We start from the raw sequence: 18,305 nt of genomic DNA on the forward strand, positions 1-18,305 counted from the left end.
AAGAGGAAGATCCCTGGTTTTGGGCCCCCCTTGTGTCAGGAGCAGGCATGAACTATCTGATAACAATTCATGAGCACTGGGAAGAGGAACTCCAATCCCAAGAACACACACAGAGGTCACCAAGTACTGCCTTCCTAACTTTGTTGTACAGATCAGAGCTTGGAAAATATATTGGGACTCCCATTTCTCCTCACCTGACTATTTTCATTCACCAGCAACCACAGCTAGAGTTAAAATTCCACAATTTAAAACTTAATCCAGGATCAGCATCCAGAAAATCAATTGACCTTTCCCTGTATCAAGATAACTAATAGACTCAACAAGTTTACTTTCTATATAAATACTTTTCTGTAGAAAAAGAGATAAAATTAGTTCACCGTAAAATCTCATCAAAAAGAGAATATAATTATGGGGAGAATGCCATCCTTTTTTAAGCCAATATATCCGTCTTGAGACAACCATCAATATACTTTAGAACATTTCAAGAATTTAGGAAGGAAAAAGAATGCCTTGAGGCCAGCCCTGTCAGCAAATATTTCCCACCATTAACTTAAATCTCAGTATTATTTCAGATGACTGCATTGTAGGCACAATTTTCGAAAGCAGTGTGAACACTCTACTACATTGATGGCCACACTTTTCCCACATGAACCATTATTTGCAAATATGGATACAAAGGTAATTACTGATGTTTTGGAAAGTTCACAGGCACACCTCATATTAACAACCTCTCATGAAGAAAGTCACAGAATTTGTAAAATTAGAATTTAAGAAACCAAGATTGAACTACATCTTCATTTGTGTCTGTGGTTTCATAGAGAAAATGATTTTGTATTACTTGTTAGAAAGCTTTCTGACCAAAAGCTTAACATAGGTAACATCACCAGAAATTTTTTTTTTTAATTGCCAAGTTTACATATATACGGACCTTTTTTGAGGAGCAATTTCATTTTGCCTCACACATGTCTGTTTGAGCTTTAGCCTGGCTTCCTCCAATAGTTTCCAGCTTATCAACACTATCATACGTTTTTCTTCAGTTCTCAAGCTACTTATTAACATTGTAATAACATGCTAAATCTTGAAAATACCTCTTAAAATTCTCAGTTTCAAAAGTGCATTTGCCAAAGGCCCTAGGATATATGACTATTTCCCAGTTAATGTGATAATCTGACAACATATTTGCAAATTATACATTCAAAGTAGCCCTGAAGAGATGGTGATATGACAGAACTTTCTAAATCTATATATTTATTTATATTTCCTAAGTCTGGTTCACTTCACCAACAAAGTAGCTGGGGACAGATTTAAATGGCAAGATGACAGCCTTCAATGTGCCTTAAGGCACTTCTCAGAGGCACTGGAGCCAGCAGAGCCTTTCCAACTGTTGCTGTGCTGTTCTGCACTCAGAGAAACTCATTCTAGTTTTTCTTCAACCTCAGACAGAGCAATTTTACCTTGTTAATTCCCCTCATTGTCCCAGAAAGTGAACTGAGCAATCCAGGCTCACACCTTTTTCTGCCTATCCCTTTGTCCTCTCATGACTGAGTTTAAGTTGAATTTTGCCAGGTAAAGTGTTGTGTGTATGTAAGATACATATTTTTCTCCAGGGCCTTGTTCAGTAGCTCTCTGGGCTCCTGTGCTGCATTTCACAGTGTATGAATTTTACAGTTAACTTACACTCCATGCACAGGTTTTGTACAGAGGTAGACTACACCCCTGGGCAATTTAGCAATGCTATTTCTGTAAGGAAAAAAAAAAATCAAGAAACCCAACTTTCTACATTCTAAGTCTGTCACAAGTTACAGACTGTAAGTTTTTCTTCCCAGCAAGCCCAAAAGAATGTATTATTTCCATCATTTTAAAGCACAGTTTCTTTTTTTATAAACACAAGAGATCTAAGAGAATTTGCTTCCCTATTAATTACCCCATGTCACAGCTTCTTCATTTGTTCTTCTGAGAAAATGTATTTCAGAACCAAAACATGACACACATCCTGCTCTAAGCCTTCCTCTTACAGCATCCTTTAGATCCAGACCTTACAGCCTCTCACAGCACTTCTACTGACTCAACACCACCACCCAAAACTTCTCAAGGCAAGAGACAAGACTCCAGACTACAAATAGTTTCCCTGCAGGCCAGCAACAGCAAACATCAATCATCAGCATTAACGAAATCCAGTTTAGAGCACAAGTGCCACCATGAATGCAGGACATAAACTCCCATCTTTGATCAACAAGCTATTTCTTGCATACCCACCAAGCACTTTTCTTCATGTTGAGCTGCCCAAAGTACAACACCTCTTTGAACATAATAACACAAGAAAGAAAACACAGACACTCTGAAATTATGACAATGTGTAATCTGACTCAATTTCACAGGAGTTTTAGGAACTGGTTTTTGACCAAACTACCATTTCAGTCTGAATACTTTTAGCTACTAGCATTGCCAGAATGCCCTACAGAAATACAACTGACCACTGCTGTAATGTCTTTTTTACATTTCTAGTATTTTGCCATTCTTTAGAGTTATAGAGGTGTCCTGAAGAAGCAGCTCTGGCTTCTTGTCCCTGTGTGTTCTCCATTTCCTTACACTGGAGGTGATAGTTAACTTTAAAGGTTAAAATCTAGAATAATTTTTTTTTTTTTTAAGTGAGGAATGTTACCCTTCATATCAGTGAAAACAGGACGAGAGACTTAATTCTGTGATGCAAGGCTCACTGCAGCAGGTAACACAGAGAAACATAAAGGTTTCACCTGTTGGTCACTGAAAAGCAGTAAGCCTTCCAGAGACACTTTTCATTTCCATAATGCAATTCCACTTCTTGTAATGTAAATGAAAAAGACAAAACCTTAGTTTTGTCATGCACACATAGTAAGCATTTACAAACCTTAGAACATACTCTGACAAAGCATCTGTGTACTGCAGTCAACAGATGTCATCATGATGATTAAAATGCAGTGGAAATAAAATAATCCAGTAAATCATGAAAAGCGTGTTCATAAAATCTATTGCATTGCGTGGTGGCAGGGAAGAGGGAAGTATGGTGGGAACACCATGCTGCCAAACAATAGAAGACAGGTAAAAAAAGACATCATAATTTGAAGAAAAATTTACACTTACAAACCTCACCAGGAGGTAGAATGAAGCACCTGCTGTTCATACAAAACAGGGCATGGCTAGAAGTGATGAGGTGGCTCTAGAAAGTGCAACCACAGACAGGAAAGTCTCCTCAGCTAGATGCTTTTCAGAAACTGGAGTTTTAGTTTAGAACCCCAGGCATAAATATACCAACTATAACTCTGCAGTCCCTAACTTGGCAACAAAACACTAAGAACAAACCAAATGGATAACACAGGGAAACATCTCCTAAGAAAAAGATTGGGTTACTGAAAAAAAGTCTGCTGAAATACAGTAAAATGCCTTTTGAGAACTAGGCTTGCAGATTTGATTCTAAAAGAATCAGGTGTCACTAATTACATCACCCAGATGACTCTCACTTTTATCTGATGTTACACTGTATTTCAAAACAGCAGTGTAAAAGCAAAGAGGACACACCATGGTCACAAAAGCTGCCCTCAACACATAACAAAGCATTAAGCCTTTAGAAAGAGGGTTTTTTAAAGCGGGGGAGAAAAAAAAAAACAAACAAAAAACCAAAAAAAAAACCTAGGTAGTGCTAAAACATGAGATTACTTTTCATGTGGATTACACAGTGCTTTAACCCAGATATGGGCACACTCACGCCAAGCTTTCCTGGGCAAGTGCCTTTCTGCAAGCTAAGGTTTGTCAACCTCAACTTCTGCTACACCCTATCTTTCCCCAGCTTATCCTGTGAGGAAAAACCCCTTTTCTCCTCTTGGAAAGTGAAATGCCTTGCACCAGTTGATTATTTGCAAAACGATTACTGGTCTAAATTGTGGCACCACTGCCCTTCTTCAGCCTCTTTAAAAACCAGACCTACACTGTGCAAACACTTTGCTCAGACTGGAGGAGGCACAAGCTTTTTCTATCTCTGTTTGGGTCACTAAGTCCTGCCTATATCAAAAACACTGTTAATTCCACAGTAACTGAAGAACTTCAGGAGAAAACAAGCTGAAAGGAAAGAAAATTTCATTAAAAAAAAAAAGGCAGATAATTAGGTTGCTCCCTTTTATTTTTTGTGCACTTCAACATCCTAGCCCTCTCTGGTTTTGCCCTTGCAGGCATCACATCCTAAGTTCCTTTTCTCTAAACTTCTCAGATAACTTTTCTCATTCCAAAAATATTTTCAAGTAAAATAGAAAATGGGCAAATCATCAGCCTTTTCAATTAAAATGCAGCTAATATCTCACACAAAACAATGCTCAATTTACACCAGAGTTTGTTTTGGAGTTCTGAAGCATTTTTTAAATCAATGTAAAATTAAGTTTAAATAAACTGTTTTAAAATAAAGGATATGTAAACGCATAACAACACTAAGAGGCTCTGTCTCCTGTAAGCCAACTCCTCCTTCCACCATCCCAAGTTTTACCTTTATTTAGGAGCAGAGAGGTTAAGAAGACAAATGGCTATGGAAATGCTCCAGATCATTACACAGTTTCTCTACTGAAAGTATTATCAAGCAGCAAATAATTGGTGTTTCCTAAATATCATGTAATGGTATAAAGCAGGGTCATTTACCCACTGACAAAGACAATTCTCATTAACTTTACAAACATTCAGTTCTGTGGAAAATCCTTTCATTCAATTTCTAAATAAGAACAAACCAGATTGTCAATGAGATTTTGAGGACATTGAAAGGATTCCATCAGCAACATTACTAGTTAAAATCTCTAAGACACAGATAAATAAATTAAAAAGCAGAGGATTCAATTACTAGACTGAGGAATAGGATACTTAATGAGTCCCTGGCCCCACTGGGAGTTTTTGGTTTGAGATTCATGTGTTTATATGAGAGAAATTAATTTCTTATATATGATTCTGTTGACTATATGGGGGAGAAATTGTTTTCTTACTGTCCTTTTACTCTCTCTATGAAAGGTTGCTAAGGGAATAGTTCTCAGTTAAGGTCAAGCAGCAGAAACCCTGCTGTGTGTTTTAATGCAGCCAAACAACACTTGAAATTAATGCCCCTTGGTTCTTTCTACCTTTAAGGACTGGCTGTTAGTGCTTTCCAGTATTCTTACTGCATGACTGAATATGTAACAGGCAGAAGGGAGAAAATGGACAGGCACAACATGGTCAGAATGAAGGAACTTCACAAAAGCTGTGCCAGTGCAGACAGCCTCTTCCTCATAATACAGACCCTTTCAGGCTACAAAAAGCACTCCAAACCCACCCTGAACCCTTTTTCAAACACAGCAATCAAGTCTCCAAATTATAATTAAATGCAAGCTATTGGGAAAAACATAAAAGAAAGCCTTTCAACATAATTCTCATCTCAGATATTTATTGCCTTAAAGTTATGTAAACGAAAGAAAATCTGGCATATTAGCATATTATTATCTCCCTTTGAAATTATTACAGATCTACATATGATATAAAATTAGTATCTCAAAATGTTGTATACTACTTAACAATCTCACTTCCATTTTCTTGACAAGGTTCCTAATATGAAAAGAGCTACACTAAGTATCAGCATCAGCTGCTCCCTTTCCTCAGAGAAAAGTGAAATGGAAAGGATTCTCAGGATGACACTGAGGATTTCAACCTCAGAGCCAACACAGTTCTGTGTAAGGAAGTCTGCAGAACTCGTATGTGCCCTGTGCCTAAAATGTGTCATTCCTCAGTCTGAAACCTGACCACTTGCAATGGGTTTCCAAATGGAAAGGACCCACAGCATTTCTAAGTGTAAGAAAAATCACTCTGAGTACTATTACGTCAAAATAAAAGAAGTGTAAAAATGTGAAATTGAACACATAAACCATTTTTCAAAATCATCAACTCCAATAACTGAAAACTATGGAAAAATCGCTTGCCAAGGAAAAAAAAAAGAGCTCTCTGTGGATCAATTTCATTCTAGCAGGGCGCTTTCAGAAAAACACAGACATTTGCAGGTTTAAAAAAAAAAAAGTTACATTTCCTACAATTACAAGACTCACACAGCAGCATGATTCCAACAATCTAAGTAATTCTTTTTTTTCAGAGGGGCAAGCTGAAAAAACTCCTCTAAGCACAAGATGACAGAGACAAATAAAGACACAGCAGGAATTTCCCTCAGAGGAAATTTACTATGAATAAAAGTATGAGAAACATTTTGATTTTTGCCTAAAAAAATACTTTGACTGCTCTGAAATGACAAAAAGTTAAATCTGAAGTAACTGTTCCAGCTACAGTCTTGGTGTGCTGTAGTCTTACAGTCAGGCACTATTATAGCTGCATAACTTGGCTTTGAGGTTTTGTTTTGTCTTCCTTCCAGTAAACAACTGTGGTAAGCCACAAACAGTTTTAATAAACATGATGATGTCCCCTCTGCTCAAAGAACTTGCAGCTTTAACTACTTTCACTGTATGGATAAGCCTCAGCATGATAAATCACATCAAAATATTAAATTCATCTCATTCAGCAAGTATAAAGACATAATTTAAAATGTAATACTTAGATAGTCAATCCCCTAATCATCTATAGCTGGAAGATTCTGAACATAGAAAGGCTCAAGGCATATTCCCTCCTGGACATATTACAGTAAGTCTAGCAATTAAATTATTTGTACGGGGTATATGGGCATGCATGTATATGCATATATCCAGATTGTATTTCACAGTTCAGGATCCTGTTCTTTAGCCATTATTTTAACTAGATCAGGCTGAGGAGGTTTTGTGTACTCATTTCACTTTTACAGATCCTCCCCCACATTAATGACTGAGAACAGCTGCCACAGACAAAGCTCTCAGAAAATTATTTTCTCTAAAAAATAATAAATAAGAGAAACACAAAGAAAATCTTTAACCCTGAAACACGTTCCCTGACATTTCTATGAAAACTGCTTATTTCTGATTTTTTGGAATAATTTCTAACATACTAGTTAATAATGTAGCATATTTTCCATAACAAAATCCTAGAATAAGAAACCCAACTGCAGTTCCTTGGTAAATGAGCAGGATCAGCAGCAGGATCAGTGGGAAAGACCATTACATACTGAAAAATAACTGTAGCCTAACCTGCAGCTAATTTTCTGTATGAGACCCTTAAAATAGATGGGTCACCCACACCTAAGATGAAAATAAAAGTAGTAGCAAGTCTGCAATCAGAAGAAAGGCACTTAACCTGCTATGCAGATGGAGGAAGTAAAAGAAAAAAAACAAACAAAAAACAACTTTCAAACTAAATAAGTCTTTTAACTGCAAAGCATGAAAATAATAAGGCATACCCTGTCATCCTACAGCAAGCAGGGACTGAGATGCCTCTCGTGGCCTCCTCTCCACCCCCAGATTCCACCAAGCTGGGGCAGGAGCAGGTGCTCCGATCGAGTCCCATCCACACTGCTGGAGTTTCCACAGAAAGCCTCTCACTCCCTTGGCATGTTAAGCTGTGCCACATGCTTGTTCCTGACGTGTGACAGTGCCACACCAAGCTCTGGGCAGCCCAGCCCCAGCCTGAACTGATGGGAGCCTCTGCAAAGGCAGAACACGTGGCTGGGGTGGAACTGACCCCAGTAGAGCCTGCAAAGACACCTGTGCCAGGGATGTGCTGCAGTGGGACTGCCTCCCAGAAGTATCAAATATTCTGCACCTGCAGCCAAACTGTGACCAGAACAGAACAGCTGTTGGCTACCAAGTGACAAACAGCAGGAGGGATGAACCAACAAAACAAAAGGGGATATAGATATTGGCCCATAATCTGTAGCCTGCCTTCATCCTCAGCACCAAAGGGACCAATCAACCTCTTTCCATCCTACTGCACATCTCTGCTTTCAATATAACAAAAACACAAGGATATGAGGAGATGGACATTCTAATTTGCTGTTTGCTTTAGCTCTGCAAACACTCATGTTTATAATACACCAAGACATACAACTGTAGAGCATAAAAACGTAAGCACAGTGAGATGACAGTGTCACAGATGTCTTCACTGTGGCAGTCCTTAATAAATCATGGTCTGATCTCAGAGGGCCCAAGGAGGTAAAACTGTTAAACCCATTCACCCTACTGAGCAACAGCTTTTAAATGCAGAGAACCAGTAAAAAAAAAAAACATGTAGTTGCACAGCAAGGCCTCTCTGACCACAGGTGGGAACTCCTACCTACACTTGATGGTTGGCTTTTAAAAGCTGTTGAAAGTTGATATTAAACTTAGGAAAAAAAGATATGTACTTTCCAGAGAGTTAAGAATGCACCTGTCAAAACTTCCAAACGAGACCTTGCACCCCAATGAAAACAGTGTGAAATCTGTGTTGAAGCATGGAAGAAGAGCAGGTAAAGGTAAAGTTAGCAGACAATGAAAGACTCAAGAGAAAACACTGGAGAAAAACTGACAGTAGATCAATATAAACCAACCCTTTGCAATTCTGGCAGATGAGATTTTTTTTTAGTGCTTTACTTTAAAAATCTAGGTATAGTCTATAGGTTCTACCAGTTCCCCAAGCCAGTGCAGTCAAATTAATAAAGCCTTGTTTCTTGGGGTTATTTTTAACAAACAAACTAACTAAAAACCCAAAACCACAAAACCCTAGTAATTTGTACACGCAATATTTAATGAACATTTAATGAACAAATGTAAATAGCAATGGACCTGCCAAGTCTGGTTCTCCAGGTCTGTATTTCATCTTATTTGTTCAACTTACACTTTCTCAACAAATAAAACTGTAGAAAGCAACTGTGGTTGTAACATTAAATATATGCACTGAGACAAGATAGATCAAGAGCCATGTACTGATCTATCCTCCCTGAGATCCAGTGACATGATGTGTGGGAACAGTTCAAAGCTGTGCCACAGGAGGTTCAGACTGAACATGAGGAAGAATTTCCTTACTGCAAGGGTGGTCAGACACTGGAACAACCCTTCTAGAGAGGTGCTTGATGCCACAAGGCTGTCAGTGGTTAAGGCATTTGGACATTGATCTTAACAACATGCTTGAACTTTTGGTCAGCCCCGAATTACTCAGGCAGCTGGACTAGATACTGTTGTAGGTCACTTCCAACTGAAATAGTCTATTCTGTCTATTCTATTTTATGTCAAGTGTGTATCATTACCAAGTGCTACAGACTATGACAACAGATCACATTCACTCAATGATATTCAGCAGCTCTGAGCTGCTCTGCTCCACAGCAGTGTGTATGGGACTGACAACAAACCCATTTATGGAACACCATTCTCGCTCCCAAATCACATTCAGATTTTCCAAATTTGTTCTGGTTTCCAGAACTGACAGCGTTTTAACATCAACAAGCACACATACAAGGCCTCCCAAATTAGAAACAATTCATTTGAAATTGCTATGCAGAGAGAACAGCAAGGTTCAGCTCCAGGAAAGCTCCACAGACATGTAAGCATCATCCACTGAGAAAAAGGGGTTTAAAGTTTTGCAGTTTCTGAGTAACAGGCTCCTTCGGATCCCTTCTGCTAAGGGAGCTACAAACAGTAAGTATTGGCTTTCTCGTGTCCCAGTTTTGACCTACAGCTAACTGTGCCACCTTTGAAAGCATCGTTTTAAAAATTTACAGGTCAGTTTTTTGGGGTTTTTTTTAGTTTAAGTATGCCATCACATTTTCAAGCCCATCTGTAAACCTGTTTGCCACCCATATATCATACAAGCAGTCCTTCTGAACATCAATGACAGGCTCAAAAATCTCAGTTTGAACTGAAAGCTTAGAAGTTTCTCATAGCTTTGAGCTTATTTGAATCCTTGAATCACAAAAAGGTTACTACTGTACTAGTTTAAATACACGCCACACACACAGACAAGCTCACACTGCAATCACTTAACTGAAACTGAGGACATAGCTCTTTTGGAAGCAAGAACCTAGTTTAACTTCACATTTGTGGCTTGAGCTTATTTCTCCAAATCATATGAAAAGAACAATGATTCCCCATGTATATTTCCTCCCATAACAGTCAGTGAGAAAACAATTTTTCTTTCAAATAATTGCCACATACAGAAAAGCAATATTCTACAAAATGCAAGGACTGCAAGGGCAGACAAAACAGGCCTATTTTATGCATACACCAGAGTCTGTTCATTCTTTACTGTTTCATCCCTTGCCACTGGAGTTCCCTTGCACCCATTTGCCACACTTTGATATAGAATGAGTTTGATGGGACCAAAACAATCTTGTTACTTATCAGCACAACAGATCTTGTTTATGTAATATACATTGAAATGGAAGACAAAGAAGGAAACAACAGCATGAGGGTCCACCAAGTCTTTGAAGAAAAAGTATCTCTGAATTTTATTTACCCATTTCAGTCACTTGAGACTATCACTATAGTTCCCTTATCTCACTATAGAAAAGTCCCTAGAGTATTTTTTATTTTTCCCCAAAATCTAGCAATACTTCTCAGCACATCCCAGCACTGAAAACTACTCTGTATGAAAAAGCAAAGTATCTTCTGTTTGGCCTTTAGTTCTGTGAATGTATTGCTCCTCCAAGAAAACCCTGCTGGTACAACTCTTCCGTGCTTCCTACCCATGCAGATGTTCTCTAACTGCACAGTAAATGCCAGGACAAACACATGCTAGAACTATCTCTATCAGTAATTAAAGTTTCATTGTTGTGTAACAGACATTGTTATATGGAACGATGACTTTCTGTAATCTACTGGCACAGTATCACTGAAATGAAGGCCCCTCTGAAGTCCTCCTTTAAAAGGACTTAAGGATCATTTACAATGTCATCTTACAAGACTGTGCAGAAGACACTTCAAATAAAAACAGTATTTGTGATTGGTTTGCTTGCATGAACTATTCTGGTGGTGATATCACAATGGTCTATTTTTATTCCAAATTGTTTTTTACTTGTAGAAGAAGTTCCATCCCTGTAAAGTCAAGGCATTTTATGTAGTGGCAGCAAGATCCTGTGAGCAATCTGGGCAGCAGATTTGCTCCAGGTTGTTCCGACTACTACATGCAGTATTCTACCAAAATGAGCAGGACATCCATACAGTGAGATACAATGACAAAACCAAGTAAAACTGGGCAATGAGACACTCTTCAGTAAGAACAGACCAGCAACTTGTACATCCCATGGATTATTCTGCCACACAGATGACAGTTTCAAAGGTAGGAAATTAAATCTTAAGTTAAAAAACTCTGACCTGAACCAACAAAGCAAGCCAGGAAACTGAGCAAAGTCAGGCACTCTTTTCTTAGGCCTCCCATTGTGGCAAGCTTTTACTTGCAGAAAGGATCATTCTGCAGGCATCCCAAAAAAAAAAAAAAAAGAAGACACCTTGAAGTGCCTTAAAGAAACAGCAACGATAGAGAACAAGTACTTTTTGGAATTCTGAAGAATCATCAACCACTTCCTTAATTCTCCAACAGGTATCAGTTCATCAAAGAGCAATTTGAACTGCAATGGGCAGTGAAAGAGCATCTTGGAAAGGACATCAATGGAAGGGACATCAATGAGCCCCAAAAAGAGCATCTTGGAAGGGACAGGTAGAAAACATCTTTATTTACATATATTCAGATAGCACAAAGCTCCTGTACCACAGTGGTTGAAAATCTGACCAGGCTCTTCTCTGTGGACGCAGCATAAAATTTCAACAGAGAGAATTTACCTTCACAGTAGTCTTTATAAATGTAATCCCACTCTTCAAGGTTAGCAAATAACTCAATTTTAAAAAAGTATTACTAGACCAAGAAGAATCCTCCACTAGGCCATGCTTTCCTGCTTTTAACAAAACTGAGAAGGGACCCCATCCACTAGACTGCCAGCTCAGATTGCTGGGCATTCAAAATGGTTTCATACAGTTTTACTTCTGAGAAGAGACACTGTTGAAAGCCATTGTTCAGCCAGCCAACTACTGTCACTTCCATGAATATGAATAAGCTCCAATATAGGACACTGAGTTTTTGTAAATGGAAGAAGATCCAATTGTTCAGTCATTCTTTGCCAATAAATCAACCCACCATTATTTAGAGATTTTTGTTTTCCTCTGGTATATGAGTATGTCGGTGGAATTTTGTTTCCAATTCCCCTTCTCCCCATTTTCATAAAGGTTTTTTTGTCATATCACCTTGCTAAGTTTTCAGAGCAGCTGAAGGAATCCTACTGTCAATGGGATGAGGCCCTTGAAAAGATACATATTGCTGTTTCTCCTGATAATATTAACTAGCATATACTCCGAGGAAAAGAGAGCAGAAGAAATTGTTCAGAGTTCATGAAAATTAACATTTGGTATAATTTTGTAGCCGTAATTTGCATGTACACAACTTAGACATAAATACATATGGATTAATGCAAATTTTCGTACCGGGAAAGATTTGCTGTGCTCTGTAAAACTAAGGGTAAGGCTGGTGATGAATCATTTTTTTTAAATATTCTAGTCTGGATATATAAATAGCTCTCTGTTTCTAGAATAATTACTACTGAAAAACACAGCTTCTTAAATAACCTAGGCCATAATTAACCTTCGCTTCATTAAATCGCAAATAATATCTTTTTAAAGTCTTATTTGTAAAGGCAAGCTGATTAATTTAAACGTTTCCCTTTTGCAAAAAGGAATCTAATTGGAATGATTTACCAACGTAGCTACTTTTCAGATCTCGCAAACTCTGGGAATGCTTTCAGCCGGCTCCCTCAGCCCCTGCCCGGCCCCCCGAGAGAGCTCCACGTTCACGCTGCCGCCCCGGCCCTGCCTCCCTGGATGCTCGGGGAGAGGCGCCGGCTTGTGCCCGCACATTGGCGGCCGCTCCCGCCAGAGCCGAGCCCCCTGCCCGGCCCCTGGATGCCGCATCACCGCCTCCCTCTCTCCCTCCCTCCCTCCCTCTCTGCGGCCGGGACCCTTCTCGTGCCGCGCGTCCCGCCTTGTCCCGCCGCGTCCACGCGTGGCCCTGCGGCTGCCACGGGGGCAGCGGTGCGACCGTGGCCCGGCCTGCCCTCCGCACTGGCGGAGCCGGGAGCGCTGTGGAACCTCCCATGCCCTGCGCTGCCCTTCCCTGCCCTGTCCGCCCACCCCTTCGCAGCGCGGCTGCCGCCCCGGCCCGGGCTTCCCTTACGCGCACGGCCGGACACAGCCGGGCTGGGCTGAGCCGGGCTGGGCTGGGCTGGGCCGGGCCGGGCTGGGCTGAGCCGGGCTGGGCTGGGCTGAGCCGGGCTGGGCTGGGCAGGGCGCCGCCGTCGCCGCCGCACCTCGCCGTCCCTCCCCTTTCCTTGTAAGACAGCGCCAACCCCCGACCGAAGCTAAGTTTCCAGCCGACCGCCAGGACAGGTCCGGGTTGTCACCCCCCGGCCGACAGGACGGGACGATCCTCCCTCAGCCCCGTCCCGTCCACGTACCGACCCCCCGCGCCGCGGGTGCCGCCCGAGGCGCTCACCTTCCTGCACCGCATGGAAGGGGTTGTTAGCCTCTATGAGCTTGATGGAGTAAGTGATTTTTTCGCTCTGGAGGATGTCGTCATTGAGGTTCAGATCCGACACCGCCTGCTTGAACACCTCGTCGTCCTTGGCAGCATTGCCTTCGAAAATGGCACCTGAGGGGAGGAAGGCGGCAGAGGGTGAGGAGGGCTCAGCCCGCCCGCCCGCCGCGCCCGGACCCGCACTCCGCTCTGGGCTGTGCAGGGCTCAAGCCGGCTCGCACGGCACCGGCTGGGGCAGCACCGGGGGCACCGGGCGCCTGTGGGGCCGGCACACACACGTAGGCGGCCTCGTCCCGGGCACGGGGAAGCCCAGCATTCCTCCCGGCCACTTCTGCTCCGCCGGCATTTACGGAGCCCTGAACCAGAGCCACGGCGGGGTGATGGACTGACTTCCTTCGCCAGTGACGGGAAAGGGAGCAGGCTTGGAAACTCCACCAACTTTTTGCTCGCCGCTGGCCTCTCCCTGAGATGCTGCCTTTCGGGCCGCGGTTTTACTGAGGCTTACAAGCACACGCGAACGTGAAGCCGGGATTTGTGTCCAGTAACCTGGAAGCTTTAATTTCACTGTCCTGTTTATGCAGTTAACGTGAAAACATCTGGCGATGTGTGTTATATAAAATCCCTCTCCATGGAGCGTGTGTGTGCCCACGCCAGGCTTACTGCCCTGCTCTGCGCGGCGCTCGGAGATTTTTAGAGCTGGCAACAAAACAAGCAAAAAAACATTATTTCCCAGCCAGGAAAAGTCCTGCTGATTCACACCGTGCGTGCCTGTGGCTTGAGCCTCTGTGCACTGTCCGTGTGCATCACAGCTCTGTACACAGCAGCTCCTCGCTCCTGCCCAGCGGATCGCTCATTCTGCCAGCACTTAGTTAGCAAAGAGCACTCGGGCTGAAGTTCGTGCGGGGAAAAGCCGAGGTGACACGGTCCACGCGCAAGAGAAGCGGGGCCGAGAGCGAGACCCGCGGAGGCTCCTTCACCCACTCTTCCACCCCGGCCCGTCCCCAGGGCGGCCCCGCCGCCTCCCTTTCCCCCCGCGGGGCTGACCCGGGTACCGAGGGGGTCTGCCCTGCCCTGGGGACTGTCCCTGGGCCGGAGTCCCCCGCTGCGGTCAGGGCTGACCCCATCTCCTTAATGGCTCCGCAATGCTGTCTGCCTTGGCTGCGCCCCCAGGCTCCGGAGGCGAGCGGCGACGACCGGAGCCGCCTTCCCCACCGGCCCTGGAGTCGTCCGTGCCGGGAAACTTGTTACAGGGCTAGTCCCCTTCTCCCCTTCTCTGCCTCGGGTCGACACGGGACTTGCTTCCTGGCTCCATGGAGCGTCCCTTCGCCAGGATGGCTCCTACCCGGGCCCCCTCCTTTTTCTGATCTCCCATCCTCACCGAAAGCCTGGTGGAAATTACGGGTTTTCATTTCCCGGACATAGTCCCGTTTCCTCCTCTGTCATCCTCCACAAGTGATTCTCTCCCCCCTCTCCGTCCCTAAACATCCTCAATTTCGTTCCTGCCGGTACCTTTCAACACCAGTCAAAAGGTGACTGCAGAGCCTCGCTTTTGCTTGCCAGGCTTCCCGCGGACATCACCGTGCCTTGCTCCCAGAAGCCATAAAAGTTCACATCAGCCTTTCCTTTGCCTCTTATTTCATCCCTCTCTTTCTCCCACTGATCCAGCCTTCTTGCTGCCCAGGGGTTTTAATGAGATCTTATTCAAACCACAACAGTTGCGCGCATAGACAGACACACACACGCACTCACACAGCCGCTGCAAAGCTCGCCTTTCTAACCCTTTCCCAGCCAAGTTCCCCCTTCCGCCCCCCGCATTCCGGCTTGGCTGACACCAAGGGGATGGAAACCAGGGGATTTTCTCCCCGAAAGTTTTCCCTGCGAGCACGTTCAGATTATGCCTCTCTCCAGCTCGGGTGATGGGGGCGGTTGTTTGTTTTCAGTGGCGAGGAGGCGGGGGGTGGGGGGGGAAGAAAGCCTTTCCACGCAAACAGGTCCAGGCACAGACTCCCCAGCCACATGGGAGACCGCAGCGACGGCCCCGGAGGGTCCCCTGCCCGCTCCCGGCCCGGCGCACAGGCGGCATTTCGCCCCTAACTTTACAGTCGGGGGCGGAATACAGCTGTCTTCCTCCCATCCGTCCTCCTGTCTCTCCGCGGAGTTGAGTTCCACCGTTGACCGTGACAATATCGCGGCTAAACTAGACGCTTCCTTTATATATTTATTTATCTACCGCGACCCTCTCCAAACCCCCCCCCACCGTCCCCGCTCCCTCTCTTACCAATGTGGATGATGGAGTCCGCCCGCACCGAAACGCACTGAAATATCCAGGGAAAAAGCCAGAGCATCAACACTTCCATTTCCAGCCTCTCGCACAGCACATCAGCCCGGGTTTGGTGGAGAGACAGGGGGGAAGAAGAAAAAAGGCGCAAGGGCAGGTGGAACAAGGCAGCGGGCGCGCGGGGGGGTGGGAGATGCCCAAACACCCCCCTCTCAGAAAAAAAATTCCAAAATCCCCCAGCACCCCAAGAATTTTCCAGGACTGAGGAAAACGGGCGGCGGGGAGGAAAAAAAAAAAAAAAAAGAAGAAAAAAAAAAGAAAACCAAAAAAAAAAAAAAAAACGGGTCTAGAAAATCACGGAGGTAGATCCCGGGTTGGCAGGCGGCGCGGCGGAGCCTCCAGCGCTCGTTGTGTGCCGGGGCGCCGGCAGACCGCGAACTGCGGAGCGGCCCCCCCGCCGCCGCCGCCCGCCCCCCGCGCCACGTGACTGCGGAGCCTCGGCGCTCGGTGCCGCCGGGGCACGGCACGGCTCGGCACGGCACGGCACGGCTCGGCTCGGCACGGCTCGGCACGGCGCGGCACGGCTCGGCACGGCACGGCACGGCTCGGCGCGGCACGGCTCAGCACGGCGGGCGCACGGGCCGCGCCGGGGCGAGCGCGCAGCGCTGCGGGGAGCGCCCAGCCGGGCCCACGGCAGGGCAGGTGGCCGCCGCGGAGCAGGCTTAGGTAGACCCGGAGTTACATATGTATAAATATATCTTTATGTATAATGTATGTCTCCCCGAGGAAAGGGGTAGGGGACGGGCGCTCGGAGCGCAGGGAGGCGAGGGGGTGGGCAGCTCCCGGTTGCCGGCTCAGGTCGTTCCGCGGGGCCGCAGCCCCCCGCCCGGCCCGGCACCGCGGGACGCCCCCGCAGGTAAGGGCGCGGGGCTGCCCCCGCTGCCGCTCCTCCAACTTGAGCGACGGGGGGCGGCGCGGGGGCACCGCGCTGAAGCGGGAGGTGGAGGGACTGCCCCTTCCTCCTTCCTTCCACGCGCTCGAGCCCGGGACATGATCCGCGTTCGAAGAGCGAAATGGAAATGCGACGCTTTTATTCCTCCCGCTGGGGACGAGGTGGTGAGGAAGAGAAGTGGTACGGCAGAACCTTTTCTTGTTTTGTTTTGTTCTAGCTTTCAATGAAATCTAATTCATAAATTGGACATGCTCAGGCTCAGAAGACTAATTCATCCCCTAAAACAAACGCATCAGTGATTGCAGGCACCCAAACGTGACAAGCGTCTCAATATACCGAGGATCCAGAGAAAACAAATTCATTCAGGAGCCCGAAACGCAATTAAAACCACTGCCAAGAAAATGAGTCGAGAGCAGGATGTTACCAAGATTATTAAGTTGCTGCGGGGCTGAGGCACGGACCGCTATAATGGTACATACAGATAATGTCAGTCTTTGGATAACGGGAGGAAGAGCGATTCCTGGAGGTCGCCGTCTTGCAAGCTCAAGCCTGGTAACAGCGCGCCGTGGCCGCATCCTGCTCCCGAGATGGCACCGGCGAGCCCGGGGGCTCGGCGGGGAAGCAGCGGGCCCCCGCCGCCTGCTGAGCCCCGGCAGAGTGGCCGCAAAGGGGCCGGCGGCTCCTGTACCCCTGGCACTGGCTACAGCATCCCTGCCGTGTGTATTCAGCACACTTCTCACAGCCATCACCTGTACGTGCGCTAGTAAATGCTCCTGATGCTGAGCAGTTCTCCCTTGCAGGAGCGATCGTGGCAATGTATTTATTCAATGTAGAAAGCATTTTTTTCATGCAAAGCACAGTATGGGAAGAATGCTCAACGCTAAAGAGTAGGAAATATAGATAAGGGGGCTGGGAGGCAGAAGGGAGAGGGAACACACAGTATAGATAAAGCAGAGTGAAAGGGAAGGAAGCTAAAATGGAAATGATATGAATAAGAATCCCTGTTGATCCACATGCATCAACAACCTCCTATTCAGCAGTAGTTACAAGCACAGCATTTGAACAGGGAAAGAGCAGGCGGTAAATAAAACAAGATATGCTTTTTAAAAATAAATCACTTGTTAACTACTCTTACTTACAGTCCTTGTCTTAAATATGCAATTTCACACTGATCAATGCAGAATGATATATACTATACTCTGCATTTCACGTAATAAAAACACTTAATCCAGATAATTGGCTTCTGGGACAGAGATCAATAGAAATGTTCCCTATTTGACTACGTTAGCAAGTCAAAATTAATTCTAATTTACATTTGCTTCAAATCAATATGCACTTAGTGACTTACACAGGCTCTTTAAAAAGTTAAGCACCTATATTGACCAGAGTCATATATATGTCAGTAACAAGTACATGTGTGGGAATTAGAGAGGGGGAAAGTGTTACTGCAGAACCAAGTCTCTGACTTTCATAGAGGAAAGGAAGCTAAATTTATTCGTGTTTGAGAAGTGCTTTGGCGTCCTAGCCTAAAACTTGTAGAAATATGCAGCTATTAATCCCACGATTTATGCCGGCACC

The 18,305-nt window shown here is 44.8% G+C and overlaps 1 protein-coding gene across 1 annotated transcript in view; it reads right to left on the bottom strand.

The window, feature by feature from the left end:
* Positions 1 to 15,854, bottom strand: part of GRID1 (glutamate ionotropic receptor delta type subunit 1) — a 493,561-nt gene extending 477,707 nt beyond the window's left edge. Inside the window, exons 1-2 of the mRNA XM_062496272.1 lie at positions 15,776 to 15,854; positions 13,456 to 13,611 (exon numbers count right to left, since the gene is read on the bottom strand). Coding sequence (XP_062352256.1) covers positions 13,456 to 13,611; positions 15,776 to 15,854 — 235 coding nt within the window. The remainder of the gene's footprint in view (positions 1 to 13,455; positions 13,612 to 15,775) is intronic.
* Positions 15,855 to 18,305: the final 2,451 nt, after the last annotated feature.

Source organism: Cinclus cinclus, chromosome 7 (assembly GCF_963662255.1).
Source record: "Cinclus cinclus chromosome 7, bCinCin1.1, whole genome shotgun sequence".
In the NCBI taxonomy this organism is placed as follows: Eukaryota; Metazoa; Chordata; class Aves; order Passeriformes; family Cinclidae; genus Cinclus; species Cinclus cinclus.